At 43.9% G+C, this 21,779-nt stretch overlaps 1 protein-coding gene across 2 annotated transcripts in view; it reads left to right on the top strand.

Moving 5' to 3' along the window:
• FHOD3 (formin homology 2 domain containing 3) overlaps nucleotides 1-21,779 on the top strand; it is a 455,537-nt gene that overhangs the window by 331,231 nt on the left and 102,527 nt on the right. The window contains exons 15-16 of one of the 2 annotated variants that reach the window (XM_084857529.1): nucleotides 6,515-6,649; nucleotides 9,878-9,928. In XM_084857529.1, the coding sequence (XP_084713655.1) occupies nucleotides 6,515-6,649; nucleotides 9,878-9,928 (186 nt within the window). The remainder of the gene's footprint in view (nucleotides 1-6,514; nucleotides 6,650-9,877; nucleotides 9,929-21,779) is intronic. The other variant, XM_084857531.1, reaches the window with a different exon arrangement.

Below are 21,779 nucleotides of genomic sequence, written 5' to 3' on the forward strand. Positions count from 1 at the left end.
GAGTTTGATAAGCCCTTCTGAAGCTGCCCATCCTACCGCTAGCTAATATCCTCAAGGAGAAAGTAGGACTACCCTTGATGTCTGAGAGAATATAGTTACTTTTAGGCCTTTGGTTACATTTTAACAGATGGCTGTACCAAAGTTCCAATCACATGGCCAGTAGTGTCCGGCACAATACTGCTAAGTTCAAAACACATGGCCCTGTTGACTCTAGAAAGAACCACAGTGTTTATAAGGTGTTGGCTAATCAATTAGAGCTGCACCGAATATTCCCTAATTCAGATTTTCAGGTTGAAACTAGCAATGTTCTTGTAGAAATTTCTCCTCTAAAAGACTTAGCCTGTGAATTTTATCTATAATGCAGTGCCATTCTCTCTCCTAATCTCTCCTCCTCCTTCTCCTCCTCAATGTATTACTCATATGGGAGATCCCACTCAACTAGGAATGAAATAGTGAAAGTATGACATAATAATGCTACATAACCAATCAGATTTAGCTGATGTGATTTTGTTACCATGGGTTGTATCCAATAGGTTAGAAAACTGAGAGGGAAGGCGCTGTACACACCAAACATCAAAAAGGAAAAAATCCAAAGCGCCTCTGCGTATGGACTGTAATAATTTATTTATTGTGCAGATCTCTAAAATGCTCTGCATAATAAACCATTTTTACAGCCCACAAGTATTTTAGAGATCTGCACAATAGAGAAATTATTATTACTGTCCATACTCAGAGGCACTTTGGATGTTTTCTTTTTTGATCGTATCCAATAGGGCCGGAGAGCACACAGCCAACACCACCAGGCCTCAGTCTGTGCTCACCCTGCCCCGCCAGCCCAGGTCCGCATGCGGCCCCTATCGCGCACAGCGCACGAAAACACTAGTTTCTGGAAGGGGTGTGACCTTTCACATGTGTCGAGACTTGCCCCCGGAAGCACTATATCGGAGCTGCACATGGACGTGGGCTAGCCAGGCACGCAGTGGCCTTATTGGATACTACCCCATATGTGAGACCAGTTTAAATGGGTAAGGAACCATTTTCATAAGGAGGGCCAAAACGATAATTGAAACAAGGATGCATTTTTCAGGATGAAAACAGTAAGTACTTGCCAGAATAATAATTTCCTTTTTATCTTTTAAGAAATACTGACTAGCATGTTTTGTCTCTGTCGTTCTAGTGGGGCACTACAGGGTTGTATCAAATGTTAGTCTAACTTAAGTCTCATTCATTTCAATGGGTCTACTCTAAGTAGGACTAGCATTGGATACATCCCTATTTTGCCTGAAAATGTGTTTTAACATTTAACTGGAAATAGTATCAAATTAGTGGTAGTGTTGAATTATGACAAACCAAAATAGTATTTAATGTTAAGCTGCCTTTATAGGTAGAAACCTTCTAAGGTGGCATATATAATAAATGAAATAATAAAAATACAAACAATAAAACAAAACAGAAAAAAATACAAAGGTCAGGGTACTTCCACATAGCGTAGAAAACTAAGGCTGTACCATTCTTCACTCAAGACAGCCAGATTACTAGAGAAGTCTGAAAATGGGATATGAACCCTGCGCCTAAACAACTGTGACTCATTTGTTTCTTCTGTTACTGCTCTTAAATCGTGCAGCCAGACAGAAGAAGCAAGTTGCAGCATTCACAAGCGCAGCACACAAAGTGATGGAAAGAACCCCTGGTTGTGTAGGCAACAGAAGTACTTATTCCCTTCCCTGTGCCCCCAGTTCAGTGGAAGAACTGTGCCCATTTTCAAAGGCCCACCCAGAGAATCGACCAAAGGAGCTGCCAAATTTGCAGCCTGTGAATGGGGGTTGTTTTTCTGCTCAGATCTACAGTATGCAGATGTTTTATGAATACCAGTCTTCAAAATTGCCTGTACCGTAGGCAGCTCTTAAAATTTATCATGACTTGTTCGGTCATGACTTGTAAGGTACACTCTTACTTTATGTTGAGGCTCTGAATAGAAAGAATATATTGTGTTAATTATGAGAGGAATCTGCACCTATCAATCATAGATCTGCTCTTCAAAATACAAGTAGGGGCCTGATTCTTTCGTAGATGCCACAAGTAAGTAAACTTGAGGGGGAAACAATGAATTTCACATGTGCAGCTTTCATAACAGAGAGATGCATTTGCATTTTGTACCAGGATATCAGAACCCATGAACGAAGTGTGCAGAAAGAAGCCATCTAGTGTGGCTTCTAACATGTACTTTCCATGGATTTGTTTTTCAGTAGCATGTTCACAGGAAGTACCCAGATGCACGGATTTTGAACATGACTTGCTTTTATTCCAAGCACCACATATATAAGAAACTACTCTCACCAGGGTAGCAGTTGGTCTGTGTTACATTGATGTAGTGATACGCCATTATTTCTATACTAGCAAAACATTTGTCATAATAATGTGCAGTATGTGTGTGTCCTGAAGGAGTGCTGACACCTTGCAAGGATGCCAGGGTGGCGGTCTGTGTGCTTTGTGCAGATAGACACATTGCACATATAAATATATGAAGTGTATTTATTTATTTACAACACATCTACTGCTCCACATCTAAACAGATTCTGGAGTGGTGGACAGTAAAAAGTGTTATTTTAAAAAACACAATACCAGTAAACACCGTGGTTAGTCAGTCAAAGAAGGCTTCCTGAAAGAAAGATGTTTTGAGGAGGTGCCAAAAATAACACGATGTTGGCAACTGCCTGACCTCCAGAAGCAGGGAGTTCCATAGAAAGGGGGCCACCACACTGAAGGCTCTTCTCTGGGTGGACTGCAATTGGACCATAGGTCTATGTGGAATCACCAAGAGCATGCCTTCTGATGACTCGGGTTGGTAAGGGAGAAGGCATTCTCTCAGGTATCCTGGTCCCAAGTAGTTTAGGGCTGTGTACACTAGTAACAAAATCTTAAACCTGGCCCAGTAGGGAATAGGCAGCCAGTGCCCTCAGCAAAGGAGATGCATGCTGAAAAGGGTCCGCTCCCAACAACAGCCGAACTTCTGCACTAGCTCCAGCTTCCAGAGCACCCTTAAGGGCAGCCCCACATAGAGTGTGTTGCAATAATCCAGTCTTGAGGTTACTAGCGCCTGGACCACTGTGGCCAAGCTATCCCTGTCCAGGAGAGGCCATAGCTGGCGAACCAGCTGAAGCTGGTAAAAGGCACTCTGAGCCACCACAGCCACTTGGGCCTCCAGCAACCGGTGTAGGAGTACACCCAGACCATGAACCTGATCTTTCAGAGGGAGAAATCCAGAAATCCCATCCAGAACAGACAGTGAGCCCATCTCCCGGGCTCTGGAACCATTCACCCACAGGGCTTCTGTCTTGCCAGGATTCAGCTTCAGATTATTGGCCCTTATCCAGCCCATTACAGAGTTATATTAGCTTGTATATCTTAATTATATTAAGACAGACCTAGCTGTAGTTCTCCAAGATCTCAAGGTGTTTGTCATCTCTGTTCCGGAGATCTTTAACTTGAGGTTAAACCTGCCCTATGGGGCAAATCCAGATCCAGGTGTACACATGACTAGTTGGGAACAATGTGACTGGGGCTGAGCACTCAATTGTACAACTGAACGCGTCTCACATAAAGGTACTGCAGTGTAGATGCATATTCCCATCTGCATTTGGATGGGAATATGCATGCATTGCTTTCAATAATATATGGATCCACGTTCTGCCTCAGCCATGCATGACTGGATTTGTGGCAAGGCACTTTTGCCCTGGTACCCTTTCCTTCCCTTCCCCCAACAAATGTGCACCTTTTCACAAAGGGATACCAAAAAATGGCAAAAACATTTAATAGGGCCTCTGGGGTTTGGGGGTGAGGTCCAGGGGTAGTTGTTGGGGGTCGGGCTTTGGGGGTTGCTGTGGCTAGGGATGGGGGGACGTTGGTTGGTCCGGGTTGGATGTTCTGTTTTCCGGGGTTGGGCAGTGGGTGTCTGGGTTTTGGTGTTGGGATGTCCATGGTTGGGGTACGGGTGTTCTGGGGTTGGGTGTTCTGGGGTTGGCGGGTGGTGGGTGGTGGGTCCAGGCCTGGGGGTTGGGGGTCCAAGAGTTGGATTGTGAAATGCACCCCCTTGTTTCAGCTCAACACATCTCTAGCCTTGTTATTTACTGAGATACAATGAAATTGTTATTTACTGAGATACAATGAAAACTGTACAAGCACTGTTATATCCAGCTGCTCACCAAGAGATAAACCTTCACCTAGAAACCAGTATTCTGGTGAATGAGTACAAAGGCACTGGGATGATTATCAGGCACTTGGCACTTATTTTTAATGTTATTAAAATGCATGTTTTATTAACATTTAATCAATTAGATAAACATTTTAAGCATATTAGCCTACCTGTATTTAGGTTAATGCTGTTTTTGTGCTGTCTGCCCCACAATCTGCACATATCCAAAATGATCACACCCCTAGGGCTGGATCAAGCAATACCTCTTCTCCGATCCAGCCCATTGCACAGAGGGCAGTGATTGCACACCTAGACATGGCCTGTGTGTGTGTGTTAAATCTAACGTGTGTAGGCAAACTAGATTCCTTGGGGAAAAATCCAGTAATTGACCATGCAGTTTTGGCCGCATCATTGTTGTTGGGTTGTGAACTCTGGGTTGTTGGAACCATGGGTTGTCCTTACATGTGAACCCAGAACTGTGGGGTGTTCATAGGTTGCATCGCCAGGCTACAGAAGTAAAAAATAAAAATAAATGCCACTCTACATGCCAGCACTACAGCACCTCAAAGGCCTTTGGGATACAGGGAGGGAGTGGGTGAAGGAGGAAGGCAACAAACAACTCAGGGATTGAGAAAACAAACCATGGGTTGTTTGATTCTCTGCCAGACAAACACTGGGTAGGGCAATAAACCATGGATTAACCATGGGTTATATAAACCATAGGTTAGTGTTTTGTGTGGAGCAGATGAAAATGTCTTGGCTATTTTTCATAGTGCTATAGCATTAGCAATCTTTACCAGTGTTCCTTTGTTTCCAGTAATCAGAGAACTCATACATGTGTTAAGAATGGATAGCTTCCCTATAAGGTGTACTCTCCATGCTGATATTCATCTCATGATGGAAACTAGCAAGGACTTTTCCTCACAAACCTGGGATAATATAATTCCTGTTTTTAATTGATTTAAGACAATAAATGCAAAGATTTAACAATATGCCCTCGGGAATACTTTTCCAGGATCCACCTACCACATAAATGTCCATTTTTGTCAAATAAATTGCTCCTCAAACTATTCAGGCTCTCCTGTACGTAAGGATGGGCGAACCCCCAACCTCTGGTCATGGGGTGGGGATGCCACGGGAAAATCCGGGCCACTTGAGGCCCCGTGAATTTCCCTGGAGCCCTAGCATGTCTGCTGGAGTTCGTGGGGTGGCTCTCTGTCTTTCTAAAACCTTTCTAAAACCTGTGGCCGTTTACACCACAATATAGGTAGAAGTAAGTGCTTTACAGCCACAAATGGCATAAAATATGCCAATTACAGCCATAATTTTCCCACAGTCAGCTAATGGCAGCTTCCATTAGCTTATCGCAGCTTTTAGAAAGACAGAGAGCCGCCCAGTGCAAAATCCAAGGACACTCAGGGAGGTGGGCAGCAGTCTGCTTCAAATTCCGAAGGCTGGATTCCTGAAAATTCGGCCTCATTTGGGTCCACAGCAGATTTCTCTCTACCTGTATGTATAGAAGAGTGAATGATGTTTGTTGGAGTTGTGGCAATCCTAGAGCTTATGTTTTTATATTTGGGGGCAGAGGGGAATTTTAAAGGAGTTGGGAAGTTAATTCTTGATTAAATTATTGAAATGACTGGTAATGCATTTCCATTAGACCCTTAGGTAATATTGTTTTGCTACTTAAAATCTAAAGTCCTACCACTGGAACATATGGAAATGCTCATTTACCGTTTATCAGCAACTAAAATGGCCATACATTGCAAATGGAAATGAACAAAAAACCCGACAGTGATGTATTGGCTGCTGAGCATATGGGATACCATGCATACGATTAAGGGCGCAGTCCTATGGAGATGATAGTCAGCCTCCGAACTCGGTTGATGATCATGCAATGCAGGGCAGCCAGAATACGAAGGTGATCGTTGCCTCCATGCTCTGGCCACCCTGCATTTCTGGCTAAACAGGCGATTTTGCAGTCTCATGGCTCTCACAGTCTCCTCCCCTCTCTGCCCCAAGGACCACTCCCTTTTCCCCATCTCCAGGCTCCATTTCCAAGTGCAGAGACATAGCTTGTGTGGAGAGAACCATGCTGGCTATGAGGGGGTGGGGAGCATGGTTTCTCGGAACCAAGGTCAGAGCCCTGGCCAACCTTGATTCCCAGAAACTGAAAAATCCTATGGCCCTTTAAACAGTGTCTAGTGGCCATAGGATTGCTCCCTGAGTTAGGAAATTTTATTAGAAGAAGAAGTCGGGTTCAGGTGAATGGTTGTTTTTTTGAAAAACTGTGAGTGGCATTATTTCTTCTTTGATCTGCAGGCCATCTTTGGGTGGTCTCCTTACATCGTCGTATCGGCAGCATCAAGAGTCATTGGCAGTGGAAAGAGAGAGAAGACGTCAGGAGAGAGAGGAGAGGCTGCAAAGGATAGAGCGTGAAGAGAGAAACAAATTCAAGTAAGACGAACATTCTGTCATGATTTCTTGTCTTTTTGTAATAGAACTGAAAAAATAATTTGCTGTATCCAGTATATGTAACATTCCAGCTATCTACCTACATGATAACATCTCCACATTGGCCTACATTTGCACTTCAAAGGAAACTGATAAACCATCTGATAAACCGCCCACAAGTTTGGGCATATTCCCACAAACCATACAGCGTACAATATGAAAGTCTTTTCATAAAGCCTTCTCTTTACAGAGTTGATACATTTCAATCAGATAATCACATACAGATAAACGCTTTATAAGAAATCCTGTAAATCAAAAGCCTTTAAAATAAGAATAAAAATACTTACATAGATAAGGAGCTAGCAGAAGTTCCAAAAATATCTGTTTCCATTATGTTCTCATGATCTGTTTCAATGAGTTTTGCTTAGCAGAATATTCACTATTATATACATAAGATTAAAGCATTGATGAGACACACTTTGCCATCTTTCCATTTTGAGATCCACTTGTAAATTTGTCTAACATGGTGCTGGATTATGCCTCTCGTAATTTCAAAGAGTAATTGGCTAGTTCTGTAATGAAACCAGGGCCCAAGCATCATTTTGGGGGGCTCAGTACAAACTTGCAATATGGGTCCCCTCCTACACACGTATCACAATTCCATCCCGAACATACAATCTCATGATTTGTATTGATAGCCATATATTTTGGGTCTCTAAAACCTACCAGAAACACAGACTCTCACAGGGTCCCTGATTATTATGGTGTTTTGCCCCTCATGCACAAGGAACTCTGGGGACTGATAAGAGACATCATGTTACACAGGGCTGCACAAATATTTCTCTCAAACTACAAGTCTTAGTTTAACTAGAAGCATAATCTTTCTTTTCTAGAAGACCCAAGGCCAGCAAGTCATTGTTCAGAATATTGCTTGTTCTGTTCTAACATTGCTTACGATTGTCTCACAAGATCTGGACAGTAGGTACACAGATACAAGAAAATAAATTCCCATAAATATCCTCAAGCATGATCTACAATTGAGCATCATTTTTTTCTTCATGGTCATGCAGCTGCAGCCTAGGCCGGGCCACTATCACTACCAGATCTCTGGCCGCCAGTAAAGTGTGCTAGCAGAAGCAGCTGAATGAAGCAGACTGAATGCAGGATGTGAAGGGCTTGGCAAACATTACTGGGTCAAACAAAACTGTAAGAATAAGACTGCTCTGAATAATAGTTTACAGGCAAAGTCTGCTGGCTAAGCAGCAGAGCAAATCAGGCCAGGTGTTAAACAAAATTAAACCACTACTACTACAGAACATAACGAACATGCTAGTCTTTTTATACACAAGAAACCCAGGCTAAAAGGAAATGTATTTGACTCCACCTGGCTGGTAGGCAACTTCCCGCCCCCGCGTGATTCCTGTTTGCACCCAAGACTCTGATACCCATAGAACTATTAATTAGCTCTGTACCCTGAGTGATGCTTGCTATTTCACCTACTAACCGCTTTACAAACTCCAAGAACAAATTAACTTTAACTTTGATTTGATATGATCCCCCTGCCATTGCTATTCCAACAAAGTATATCCCCTCATCCCCATGCTTGGGCCCTGAGTGAAAAGGATACAGTGAATAACTTAACAAGAACTGAGAATTCAGTAAAGCTATAAATAAATTGCATTTACTGGCATATCTTTCTTGCCGAAGAGGTTCCCTCAGACGTTGAGCTAATTCTCAGTGAGGTGGTTTACCCAATTTTGTAGGTAGAGGGAATCTTTTTGTATGGAGGGGCATTCAGTCATGTACACTCCCACTTATCATCTGCAGTGGTGTAGCCCACACACAGATTTGCCTCCTCAGTTAGAACTAGGCCTTTAGCAAGCACTTAGGAGAGGATTCTGCCTTCTACTGTGTGATTCATGCTATTCTGAAAGCATCTCAGGTGCATTTCATGTTTGCCACCTCATGAAATAAGTGCCTGACTGTTAATGGCTCCCAGGTGTATGATAGCGCTACATTTTGGTACCTGTCACAGGACCAGCTCTGGATGGATCCCATTTCAAGGTCAAAATAGATGTGACTTTAAGCACAGTTCTGAATCACATGATTGCAACTGGCTGCATCTTTTTCTTTAGCCTAAAAATCTGGTCTCTGGATTGCAGGGAGAAGAAGGTTTAACCCTTTCCTCCCATGTTGTCGTTTTTTGCTGAAAAAGCAATCCTGTCCTCTGAAGCTGCTATTTGCCCTGATTTTCAGCAGGCAAATGGCATGGAGATTAAAACACAACACTCCCCCCCCGCCCCATGCTATGATCAAGACCGCACACACACACACGCACACCATGGCACTTGTCTGAAAAGAAAGAGAGTGACCAGTCACAAGCGCATGATTAAAAAACATACTTAAAGTCACATCTGATTCAACCCTAGCAGCTGGGTGAATTCACTGTCATTTGTGAATCCAAGATTTGAGTTGGGGGGGGGGGGCAGGTGTGTGTGTGTGTGTATGTACATGCTCAAAAGCTATTAACGCAATAAGATGCCTTATACTGAGTCAACCATTGGTCCGTCTGTCCCAATAGTTCGAATGGTGGCAGTTCTCCAGAGTCCCAGGCAGAGGATTTCCCCAATTCATTGGAAATGAATTGGACCTTGGACTGCTATCCACCTGGACCAACATGGGAGCAAACATGGAGGCAGTGGCAATTACACTGAGAAGGATGAAGGGAATTGTAGTTTATCAGTAATTTCAAAAGGGTTTCATTTCTACCAATCAGATATGCCAAAGAACTAGGGCAGATGCTCAAGTATCCCACTTAACTCTGTGGGATTTTAAATGCATAGCTTTGACTAGATCAAACCATATTCTCCTATGAAAAAACATTTGATCAGTTCTCTACGTCAGGGGCTGGCAGAAAGTAGATCTCCAGATGTTTTGAACTTCAGTGCCCAGCATTCCTGACCAGTGGCCATGCTGGCAGGGGCTTCTGGGAGTTGAAGTCCCAAAAATCTGGAGATCTACCTTCTGCCCACCCATGCCATACTGTCAATGAATTGCAGTTGGCAATATCTGACCTTAAAAAATCGCACGTCATCATACATGTCTTTTATTAAAGAATGTCTTTTAATTTTTGCCATTTGCTTTAGTTACTCTTGTTTCTTTTGTTTCATAGTTTGTTCTTCTTTCCTGTTTTTCATTTTCCCTGTAACTTTATGCACCTCTGTTTTATAGTCGTAACTATCTAGACAAAAGAGAAGAGCTAAGACAAGCAAGAGAAGAGAGGTTTGTACTTACCACTGCTTTTGGCTGCTTTGCATTTGTTATGTCTTTTCGTAAGAGGTACCTGATTTTGTAAACATGCATCTAAGTAGGCTTGCAAAGAATGGCTTAATTCAGCAATGCACACAGAACAGTGCCAATTCACTCTAATAAGCACAGCCATCAAACAGGAATGTTTGTTACTGAAGGTCTGGCATGTAACAAATAGTTGGATTACTTTTATAAATAGATCCTAGGTTCTGAAACTGTGGGCCAGGAACTAAGTGACAGGACATCTGCAGGGTGGAGGGTCGAACTCTGGGTGTGCCTCCGTTCTGCTGATAGGTAAGCAGTGACAGGTTCCCCCACCCATCCACCTGCCCACCCATCCACCCAGAAACCCTGTGTGTGAACTCAACAGGCTAGAAAGAGGAGTGACTCAAGTTTCTGTCCTTCAAGGCAAGCTCTGGATAATGAGGTGGAGTGAATTGATAGACAAGAGAATAAGGGTCACAGGGGTTAAGAGAACATGGCCTCACTCATGATAGAATCTTTTGTATACATTCACCCTGACCTTTGCATTTTGACATACAAGTGCTATACCTGAGAATCTACATACATTCACCTTACAAGCAAATAGTTGCCCTGGGGCTGGAAATGACATGATAGGCAGAGTAAGTTTTGAAGGGATGCCCAGGTTCAACATGTTTGATAAATATTGACATAAACAGAAAATAAACCCAAGCTTATTTGCCCAATTATTTGTTGAAGTATTCCACAACATTATAGAAAATTAATATAATGTAATTTATTTTAGAAGAATATAAACAAGAGTTTTTCTAAGGTCCACAGTTTGATTTTGAAGAAGTGCTGAAAAGCTGGATGAAATCCATATCCTCTTTTCATAACAATAATATCACTGTGGACTTCAGTGGAATCAGGATTGCATCCTAACACTGCAGTTCTGAAAGCACTTTTGGATTGACTTCAGTTGGGTGCCTTTGCTTTCAGGCCATGGGTTTCTAGCCATTTTCAGTATAGTTACTGAAAATATTCTTGATTGTTTGTGTCTGGCAGATGTGCATCCTTCTCAATTTAAGCTTCGTCCCTAGTGTTAAAAGGCTGCTGAAGACAAAGGAGGCTGTACATTTTTTTAATTTAAGCCCCTGTGTTAAATCAGGTTTGGTCTGTGAGTTAGATAAATATATATGCAGTGCCATCCTTGCCTCACTTCAGTTTTTCCTTCCATTATGTTAGCCATACACACTGACGCAGAAGTGGATTCTGTTGCAAATTACGCTAATAGGAAAGTTTGATTTTTGAGCCTTTGTCTGTGGAGTCTAAAATGTTCGATGCAACATGAGACATCTTATGAAATGAAACCTGCTGACTTATATATAAACACCCTGCCTTGGAGGGCCAACCCTATTTAATTACGTTCAGTGAAACTGTGTTACTGCTTTTTGAGAAACAGGATTTGCAGCTTCAGGCTGCTATCCACTAGATATTTTTCTATACAACCATTTCTCATTTCTTGGTGGATTCACTAGACCAGGTATTGCCAAATGTTTGGAAGGAGGCATGACTTGGTGAGCCTGATGGTTGAGGAATGGAAAGAGGGATGGCAGGAGAAGGTTAGAGTCTTGCTCCACATCCCTTTGAGAAGTTGAAGTGCATTTCCCCAGATTGGCCAGATGGTGCTAACTGAGCTGTGTCTGGAAATGATCACATGCAGGTAATGGCAGACTCAGTAAACTTCTTGGAGCTCCAGTAGGTTAAAAGCCCCAGGTACTAATCCTAGATGTGTAGACTGAATGCAGGAGTAGTGGCTGGGACCAGGCCCAGTGGTTTGCCCTGCAAATTATTTTGTTGTCCAGAGCTGAGGGAAATATTAAGGGAAAGTTGAAAGAGACCTGTCCCTCTTAATAGCCAAAGTACTTGCTCCAAAGGTACGTTCAACTCATAACTGAGTTCTTAAATATTTTCCATGCAGCTGTATAAAGGCTGAGATCCTCAGCCATTTGTTGGCAGTCATTGGATACCAATTCCAAATAAATTAACAGAAGACAAATATAGGCTGGCATTTTGTTCAGAGGCATTTTAAAGCAGGACTATCTCCTCTTTGCTACGCAGTCTTGGCCACATGACCGGTATGTCTCTAGGGCTCTTTTAAATGGAAATGCACACTTTATTTCCTTCTTCTAAAGAGGAGGTATAAGGCGAATTCTCCTGCACCAGTCCATGAACACTGGAGGAAAACGTCCACAACAGAAATTAGCTACCAAACTTCTATTATTATACACATACAGTTTTAAAGGTATGGTTCTCAAAGCAGATGTGTATATACCATTTTACAGTGTTTTAAAAATGGGACTTCAACTATTTTAAAAAATAGAGCACACGGTGTGACCATGCTGCTGGGCAAAGTATAATGCAGGTAGCTTATGAAGCTGTTTATCGATGTGATCAAATTTTACATATGAGACAATCGAAGCCTACTGATTTAGGAGACTATGGGTTGATATAGGACCTCAGCCCAGACCTTCAGGTGGCTATTACATGGCTGGAAAGGCCAGTCTGAGTTTTGAGATCCTAAGACTCTCATGAAGACAGAGTTCTTAGCAGTTTATGGGATATGCAGACACATGAAAGGCACTCAGCTTCAGGAATACAATGGCAACATGTTGCCTGCAGTTTTCAAAGCATTGTTTCTAGAAGGACAAGTTAACATCTCACTCTTTGAATGGGTCAATCATATTTCACACTTAAGAAAGTGTTGTCCTTTGTATCAATATTTCAGTCTAGGCAAACGTTCAAACATCACTCCTTCTAATAGTAATCTCAGACGGTGAGTGCAGACAGGATTCTAGCCAAAACAGAAACACTGAGAAACTAGAGGGAGGTATCATAGCATAATTGGGAGGTCTCCGAGGTTTGCAGAAGTACAAAACATCTTTGAAAAAATACCTAGAGGATCCCCCCCTCCAAAACAACAGCAGCTGCCTAATGAAGACTGAGCATGCTCAGTAGTCATGAAAGGTCCCACTTGTTTGCTAATTATCCATCTATATATCAAGAAGGTGAGCATTTTAGACTCAGGACCAAATTTCATGTTACGTGGTAAATCTGTGACTCGATCTCCCAGCATATGCTGTTCTTCTAAAGAGGGGGTGATACAGATCAGGTCCTGCAGCACAGGAGGAGAATGTATTGGCCCCAGGAGCATAGCCAAGTCAATTGTAGTGTTACAGGGGCCTAGAGATCCATAATGCGTGCTTAAGTTCATTATTGGTACATTTCCCATGCTAGTAAGCCTCTGAGCATGTGCAGATGAGTCAAAGGGCCGATAACAGCCTTCTCAGCGCATTCCTTACTAATGAGTAGAAAGCCTTATCAGGCCGTGCCTGAGAAGTGAAGCTATGTGTTTGTTTATCTTAGGTAGCTGTGCTTGAGAACCAGGCACTGCTGGCCTATGCTGGGAATGAACACTAGGGGCGCTTGCTGCTGTTATGCTGCCTTATGGCCAACATGTAGCGTATAAGACCCATTGTATCCAATGGCTCGTGGTTCAGAGAAGCTGCCTGATCCAACCACTGGGTATGCCTGTGTGCTGTAAGTTACCCAATAAAATACTTCTTTATCAGTAAACCTGGATCTGATTTATCACTGTCTTGGCATCTCTAACCTAAGAGTTCAACGTCCACTGCAGGGGCAATACAGAGGGTATCCAAGGCTTTTCACCTGTGCCAGTGGAACCCAACCCCCTTCCTCCAAAGAGATGTTATTAGCCATGGAGGGGACAACATGCAGAGCATTCCATGCAAATTGGGGAGGGGGAGCACAGCTGCTTTTAAAAGAAAATTACACTGGGAAATCCTATCACATATCTCCCATTTATTGACTAGTTAGGGCTTTCGAAGAGCCTTGTGTGGCGCAGAGTGGTAGGTGGCAGTATTGTAACCAAAACTCTCCCCACGACCTGAGTTCGATCCCAGTGGAAGCTGGGTCTCAGGTAGCCGGCTCAGGTCGACTCAGCCCTCCATCCTTCCAAGGTCAGTAAAATGAGGACCTAGCTTGCTGGGGGAAAGGTAGTCACGACCGGGGAAGGCAATGGCAAACCACCCCGCTATAGTCTGCCATGAAAACGCCAGCATAAGCGGTGTCCTTCTAGGGGTCAGTAATGACCTGGTGCTTTTACAGGAGGAACCTTTCCTTTCGTTTCTTTTCCTAGAGCTTTAGGCCATTCTAGCTTATATAAAACTGCCCTCGGGCATGGCAGTGCAGCAGTAGTTGATTATGTCAGGAGTAGTTGATTATGTCAGGAGAACAGAAAAAGCCAATGTGGCTTCACAAAAAGCTTAGGGATGACCTGAAAACAAAAAGGGACACATATAGGAAGTGGAAAGAAGGCCAAGTAACAAAGGAAGAGTACAGGCAGACAGCACAGAATTGTAGGGATGGCGTCAGGAAGGCTAAAGCTGAGAATGAGCTGAGGTTAGCAAGGGATGTTAAAAACAACAAAAAGGCTTTCTTCAGCTACGTGCATAGTAAAAGGCAGAGGAAAGAAATGGTGGTTCAGCTATTAAATAAGGATGGCAAAACGATAACAGATGACAAAGAAAAGGCAGAGGTGCTCAATTCCTACTTTGGCTCAGTCTTCTCCCAAAAGAAGGTCTATGACCCCCCTGGCAAAGGCAAAGTACAGGCTTATGGGGCAGGATTGCAGCTTGAGATCGACAGGCATATGGTCAAGGAACACCTCATTACTTTGAATGAGTTCAAATCTCCAGGGCCAGATGAACTGCATCCTAGAGTCATAAAGGAACTGGCAGAAGAACTCTCAGAACCGCTGTCTATTCTCTTTGAGAAATCATGGAGGACCGGGGAAGTGCCAGATGACTGGAGGAGGGCTAACGTTGCCCCTATCTTCAAAAAGGGTAAAAAGGAGGAACCTGGGAACTACAGACCAGTCAGTCTGACATCAATCCCTGGGAAAATTCTGGAGCAGATCATAAAGCAATCCATCTGGAAGCACCTTGACAATAATGCCGTGATTACTCGAAGCCAACATGGATTTGTCAAAAACAAGTCCTGCCAGACAAATCTGATCTCATTTTTTGATCAAGTAACCTCCCTTGTGGACCGTGGGAATGCTGTAGACATCATATACCTCGACTTCAGCAAAGCTTTCGACAAAGTGCCCCATGATATCCTGATGAGCAAACTAGCTCAAAGTGGGCTAGATGAAACAACGATCCGGTGGATCCACAGTTGGCTACAGAATCGGACTCAAAGAGTGCTTATCAATGGGACCTTCTCAAACTGGGGAGAGGTAACGAGTGGGGTACCGCAGGGCTCAGTCCTGGGCCCAGTGCTCTTCAACATTTTTATTAATGACTTGGAGGAGGAGGTGCAGGGAATGCTGATCATATTTGCAGATGACACAAAATTGGGAGGGATAGCTAATGCTTTGGAAGACAGAAACAAAATTCAAAGTGATCTGGATAGACTGGAGCGCTGGGCAGAAAACAACAGAATGACATTTAATAGGGACAGATGCCAAGTTCTGCACCTAGGAAAAAGAAACCAAATGCACAGTTACAAGATGGGGGATACGTGGCTCAACCACACTACAAGCGAGAAGGATCTTGGAATTGTTGTCGATCACAAGCTGAATATGAGCCAACAATGTGATGTGGCTGCAAAAAAAGGCAAATGCTATTTTGGGCTGCATTCATAGAAGCATCTCTTCCAGATCCCGGGAAGTACTGGTTCCCCTCTACTCAGCACTGGTTAGGCCTCATCTGGAGTACTGTGTCCAGTTCTGGGCACCACACTTTAAGAAGGATGCAGACAAACTGGAGAGGGTTCAGAGGAGGGCAACAAAGATGATCAGGGGACTGGAAACAAAGCCCTATGAAGAGAGACTGAAAGAACTGGACATGTTTAGCCTTGAGAAGAGAAGACTGAGGGGAGATATGATAGCCCTCTTCAAGTACTTGAAAGGTTGTCACAGAGAAGAAGGCCAGGATCTCTTCTTGATCATCCCAGAGTGCAGGACACGGAATAATGGGCTCAAGTGACAGGAAGCCAGATTCTGGCTGAACATCAGGAAAAAATTCCTGACTGTAAGAGCAATACGACAATGGAACCAATTACCTGGGGAAGTGGTGGGCTCTCCCACACTGGAGGCATTCAAGACGAGGCTGGACAGCCATTTGTCAGGGATGCTCTGACTTGGATTCCTGCATTGAGCAGGGGGTTGGACTCGATGGCCTTGTAGGCCCCTTCCAACCCTACTATTCTATGATTCTATGTTGATTTTGCTATATCAGGAGTTGGATTAAATCCACCAACCCACCCAAAATGCACATACTCACTGAGCAGATGTGACTAGGACACCAAGCTGCTCCAGATTCATATTTGTGCTAGTTGTGTATTTGTGTCCCACTGTGCTTCTGTCTATATGAATCACAGTCCCCAGCTGACATTGTGAGATCCAGTACAACTGGTTTATTTTTATGTTAAGTCTACATTCTAAATTTACTTTCTTATGAACATAATACCTGACAATCTCCTCTTTCCCTGATAAAAGTAATTTTGCATCACCAAGATCGAGGCTAAAAATTAAAAGCTGTTGTAAAAGAATCTGAAGCACGGGACAACAGGGGCAATAAAACAACATTTGTTGGAGGTCATTTGAGATCACGGTTGTGACGTCTTGGCAAACTGATGGTTATTTCATCACAACCAGCGGTCCTTGACCTTTAGATGAATGATCAGTTGGAGAAATGGTGGTCAGCCTTTTTCGTGGGTTCCTGTCCAAAGTCCATGCATATGTATCCCCCCTCCCCATGCCTTGGGGTGGTTTTGCTCTAATCTGCTAAGCCAGAGAACAGGCAGCACAAGACAGGAGAGGGAGGCAGGACTCCAGCCCCAATTCTATGCTGTAGCCAGGCCTGCAGGTCCACCTGCCCGTGTCCAAATAGACTATAAATCCCTGCCATCTATGTCACTTACGGATCCATAAATAAACTCGTCTTTAGCATCAGGGAAGACCTGAGGGCTGGGGAGGAGGGGTTGCTGTGGTCTATAGGAATTCCATCCCCCTCTGCAGGCTCCCTGTCCATATGACTACTGGCCTGAAGTGTTTGCATTGTGTTTGGCCAGTTTGGGGACTCTGTTGGTGTACCGCCCACCCCACTGCTCAACAGCCTCCCTATCTGAGCTGACGGAGGTGGTCTTTGGTGAGCTGGTGCAATCCCCCAGACTGTTGGTTCTGGGGGATGTCAACATTCACACTGAGAGCACCTTGTCTGGGGCAGCTCAGGATTTCATGGCCTCCATGATGACCATGAGACTGTCCCAACATGTCATTGGCCCGACACGTGTAGCGGGGCATACTCTAGACTTGGTTTTTGCAACTGGACATAGAGATGGTGGTCTGAAGGTGGAGGACTTTGCATCAGTCCCCTTGTCGTGGTCAGATTATTACCTGCTGAGGTTTAGACTTACAGCAGCTTTTCCCCTCCGCAAGGGTGGGTGACCTGTTAAGATGGTCCACCCCCAGAGGCTAATGGATCCGGATGGTTTCTAGAGGATGCTGGGGAGGTTTCCGGCTGATATGGCAGGCTCTCCTGTCAAAACTCTGGTTGATCTGCGGAATGCAGAAATTACCCGGGCGGTTGACATGATTGCTCCTGAGCATGCTCTCCTGAGTAGAGCTCGAACTGCTCCATGGTACACCCCAGAGCTGAGAGCGATGAAACAAAATAAGAGACAGCTTGAGTACAGATGGAGAAGGACTCCTAGTGGATGCAGTCGAATCCTGGTATATGCCTATGGTAACAGATATTCAGCAGCAGTGAGGGTGGCAAAAAAAATCATCTTGCTGCCTCTGTTGAATCTTCTGTCTGCCGCCCAGCGGAGCTTTTCAGAGTCATCCGGGGTCTATTACATGCTGGCCCCAAGGACACTGTAGACTCTTCTGAGGCCCACTGTAATGCAGTTGCGAGGCACTTCGAGGATAAGATCTCTTGCATCCCCCGGGACTTAGACTCCATTGTTATAGCTGGTGAATCTGGTGAGGTATCCAGAGCACAGCCTTGTCCTGTTCTCCTGGATGACTTTCAGTTGGTACAGCTCGAGGACGTTGACAAAGGGACAGGTTCATGCAACCACTTCTGTACTGGATCCTTGCCCTTCTTGGCTTATAAAAACTGGCAGGGAAGGAACAGCTGGCTGGGCCAGGAAGGTGATTGATGCCTCTTTGCAAGAGGAGGTGGTCCGGGGCCGCCTCAAAGAGGCGGTAGTGAGACCACTCCTAAAGAAACCCTCCCTGGACCTGGAACATCTTAGTAATTTTAGGCCAGTGGCAAATGTTCCTTTCCTGGGCAAGGTTCTTGAGGGGGTGGTTGCCAACCAGCTCCAAACACTCTTGAATGAGACCAGTTATCTAGATCCATTTCAGTCGGGGTTCAGGCCAGGTTTTGGCATGGAAAGAGCCTTGGTCACCCTGTATGATGACCTATGTCGGGAGAGAGACAGGGGGAGTGTGACCTTGTTGATTCTCCTTGATCTCTCCGCAGCTTTCGATACCATCGACCATGGTATCCTTCTGGAACGATTATCTGAGCTGGGAGTGGGAGGCACTGCATTGCTGTGGTTTTGCTCCTACTTGGATGGTTGGCTCCAGAAGGTGGTGCTTGGGGAATATTGCTTGGCCCTGTGGATTCTCCAGTATGGAGTGCCACAGGGGTCAGTTCTGTCCCCCATGCTATTTAACATCTACATGAAACCGTTGGGTGTGGTCATCCAGAGTTTTGAGGTGTGTTGTCATCAGTATGCTGATGAGACGCAGCTCTATTTCTCCTTTTCATCTTCTTCAGGTGAGGCTGTGAATCGGTGCTAAATCGGTGCCTGGCTGCGACAGTGGACTGGATGAGGGCTAATAAACCGAAACTCAGTCCAGACAAGACTGAGATGCTGTTGGTGGGTGGCTCTTCTGACCGAATAGAGGCTGCTCAAACGGTTCTGGATGGGGTTGCACCTCCCCCTGAAGGAGCAAGTTTGTAGCTTGGGGGTTCTCCTGGAGCCATCTTTGTCACTTGAGGCTCAGGTGGCCTCAGTGGCATGGAGTGCCTTCTATCAGCTTTGGCTGGTGGCCCAGCTACACCCCTATCTGGACAGGGATAACCTGGCTTCAGTTATCTATGCTCTGGTAATCTCCAAGTTAGATTACTGCAATACACTCTACGTGGGGCTGCCTTTGAAGATGGTTCAGAAACTCAACTCGTGCAAAATGCGGCAGCCAGATTGAGAACGGGGACCAAAAGGTCCAAACATATAAGACCAACTCTGGCCTGCTTGCACTGGCTGCCTGTATGTTTCCGAGCCCGATTCAAGGTGCTGGTTTTGACCTATAAAGCCTTACACGGGTTGGGACCACAATATGTGACGGAGCGCCTCTCCGGACACGAATCTACCCATATACTACGTTCAGCATCTAAGGCCCTCCTCTAGCTGCCTACACCAGCAACAAGGGAGTGGGCTTTTTTAGTAGTAGCCCCCAAATTATGGAATTACCTCCCCGATGACGTCTGCCTGGGACCAACATTGTTATCTTTTCAGCGCCAGGTTAAGACCTTGCTCTTCTCCCAGGCATTCGGCAGTATATGATAAGTGTTTAATAGATCCTGGAATGTCTTATGGTTATGGTTATTTGTTTTTGAGATTGTTGTTTGAAGTTGTTTTAGATATATGTTTCTTTTGTGTATATTGTCTGTTCATGTGTTTTTTATGTAAATGGTTTTTAATCTCTGTATATTGTATTTTGAATGTTTTTAATCTTTGTAAACTGCCCAGAGAGCTCCAGCTATTGGGCGGTATAGAAATGTAAATAATAACAATAATAATATAATTTAGATCATAGTGTAGCTCCCCTGAGTATCACATTCTATAGAACTGGCTGTGTGTAAATATTGGAAACATTTCCTATTTGATAGCCATCCTTTACAGTCTCATCCAAATTCTGCGAGTGCTTTCTTTCACACGGAACTCTTAATTTCTCAGCATGTTAATTATTTCAGAGAAGGTGTTGAAAATGGGTTTGAGCTTCCTTGTAAGTTAACCACACAAGATGGCTTGTGGCATAGTTCTTATGAAAGATACTTTTGTACATATAGTGGTTGGCATATGGAACTACACATGTACATGAGTGTTTACTATATGTTAGGGGTGCAGAATCTCAGGCCTGGGAGCCAAATCTGGCCCTCTGGGGTTCCTCAGATGGCCATAACCCATTCCCACAGACCCCACCCCTTTTTCCTGACCACCAATTGTTCAGTGGTTCCTGGCTTTTGAGCAGTTTTTTCCCCAATTCTAAAACAACGAAATGCTTAGTTACTGGCAGTAAAAGTTTTAAGCTAAAATACACTGGTATTTTTTGTATTTTGGCCCTTCTCCTTTTGCCTTGCTGCTTTGCCTGCTGGCCCTGCCCACCACTGGAATGTGGCCCCCGAGAGCTTCTCTGAAATTGAATTTGGCCCAAGGGCTGAAAGTGTTTCAACACCCCTGCTATATGTAATAAGCACTATTGTTTTCCATTGATAGCAGACTGCTTTGCCCTTACTGAGTTTAATATTCACTAGTTCCCAAACTTTATGTAATTAATACTTTATATAATTTTAGGCTTCTGTGAGCCCAAAGCATGCATCCCACAGAGGTGGCTGCATGCAGTGTATCTGCATGATTCACTGGTCTTGCTTTCCAATCAGCTTCTGCTGAGCACAGGTAATCTACTACATCTCTGGATTAGATGTGATGGGATTATTTAATCACTCCCAATGCAAGATGCAGCAGAATTACCCACTCTCAGAGGAGGCTTCCCATTGCATCTCTGCGTGACTTGTTTGTCAGTGCTTGGCTCCATCTAAACAGTGACACGCAGAAACACATGGGATGGGCTCCTCTGAGCCAAGTCATTCTCTTTCACACTTTATAAAGGTTAACCTTTACAGGTGTAAAAATGAAGTGTGCCTCCAATTTTAATATGGGGGGAAATCATGCCTCAGTTATCAGAATTTAAGAAACATTGCACTATTGCACAAGAAGACAATATCTCTGTTTTCCCTATTGCATATTGTTATGAAATGTTTGCAGCAATATTGGAGGCAGGACATGCTGTCAAGGATGTGAGAAGTTAGTCTTGATTCATCTTTTTGAGGAGTTCACTTCTGAGTAAGACAAACAGAGTCTACTTTTACATCTGTATTCATAAACGTATTCCATGAGCAAATAATGGTGGATAAAATTAGCAGACATCTGGAAGAGGCACATATTTCAAAGTTATTTTGGTCTGAACATATAAAGAACTGTATGGAGAATATGATTGGTAGCTGGTCTTAATAAACAGTTAGCGAGTCTTGCCTGCCTAAAATGCAAAACAGATGTATCTTTGTTCTTTTCAACTGACTTTGATGAATAAACTATATGTGACGTCATATCCAAGCTATTGGATGTCTTGAGTCCGGCCGAGAAATCTCTTAGAATTTAAAAAAAAGTTTCCATTGTAGACGCTGGAGAGAACAAAGTGAATTCCAGTGCACTGCTCTTAGAGCAAATAGAAGCAGGTTCAGAGACTCAGACAGTTCTTAGTCCAAACATTTATAAGTGGTATTATTTACTGCAAGATCTGTTTTCCTGTGAGGCACTAAGGTTTTCCCCCTTTCTCTTCAGCAAGACCAGGAATGGGTCTTCCATCATTTAGGGATCTGGGAGGCATTTTTGTGAGGTAAAGAGGGAGAAGGGAAGAGCTGATAAATGTTTCCAAGAGGAAGAAGATAGTTTTCTTCAAAGTGCAGTATCTGAAGACTGC

Source organism: Heloderma suspectum, chromosome 5 (genome assembly GCF_057233095.1).
Source record: "Heloderma suspectum isolate Gila_16-S chromosome 5, 16-S_ref, whole genome shotgun sequence".
NCBI classification, from domain to species: domain Eukaryota; kingdom Metazoa; phylum Chordata; class Lepidosauria; order Squamata; family Helodermatidae; genus Heloderma; species Heloderma suspectum.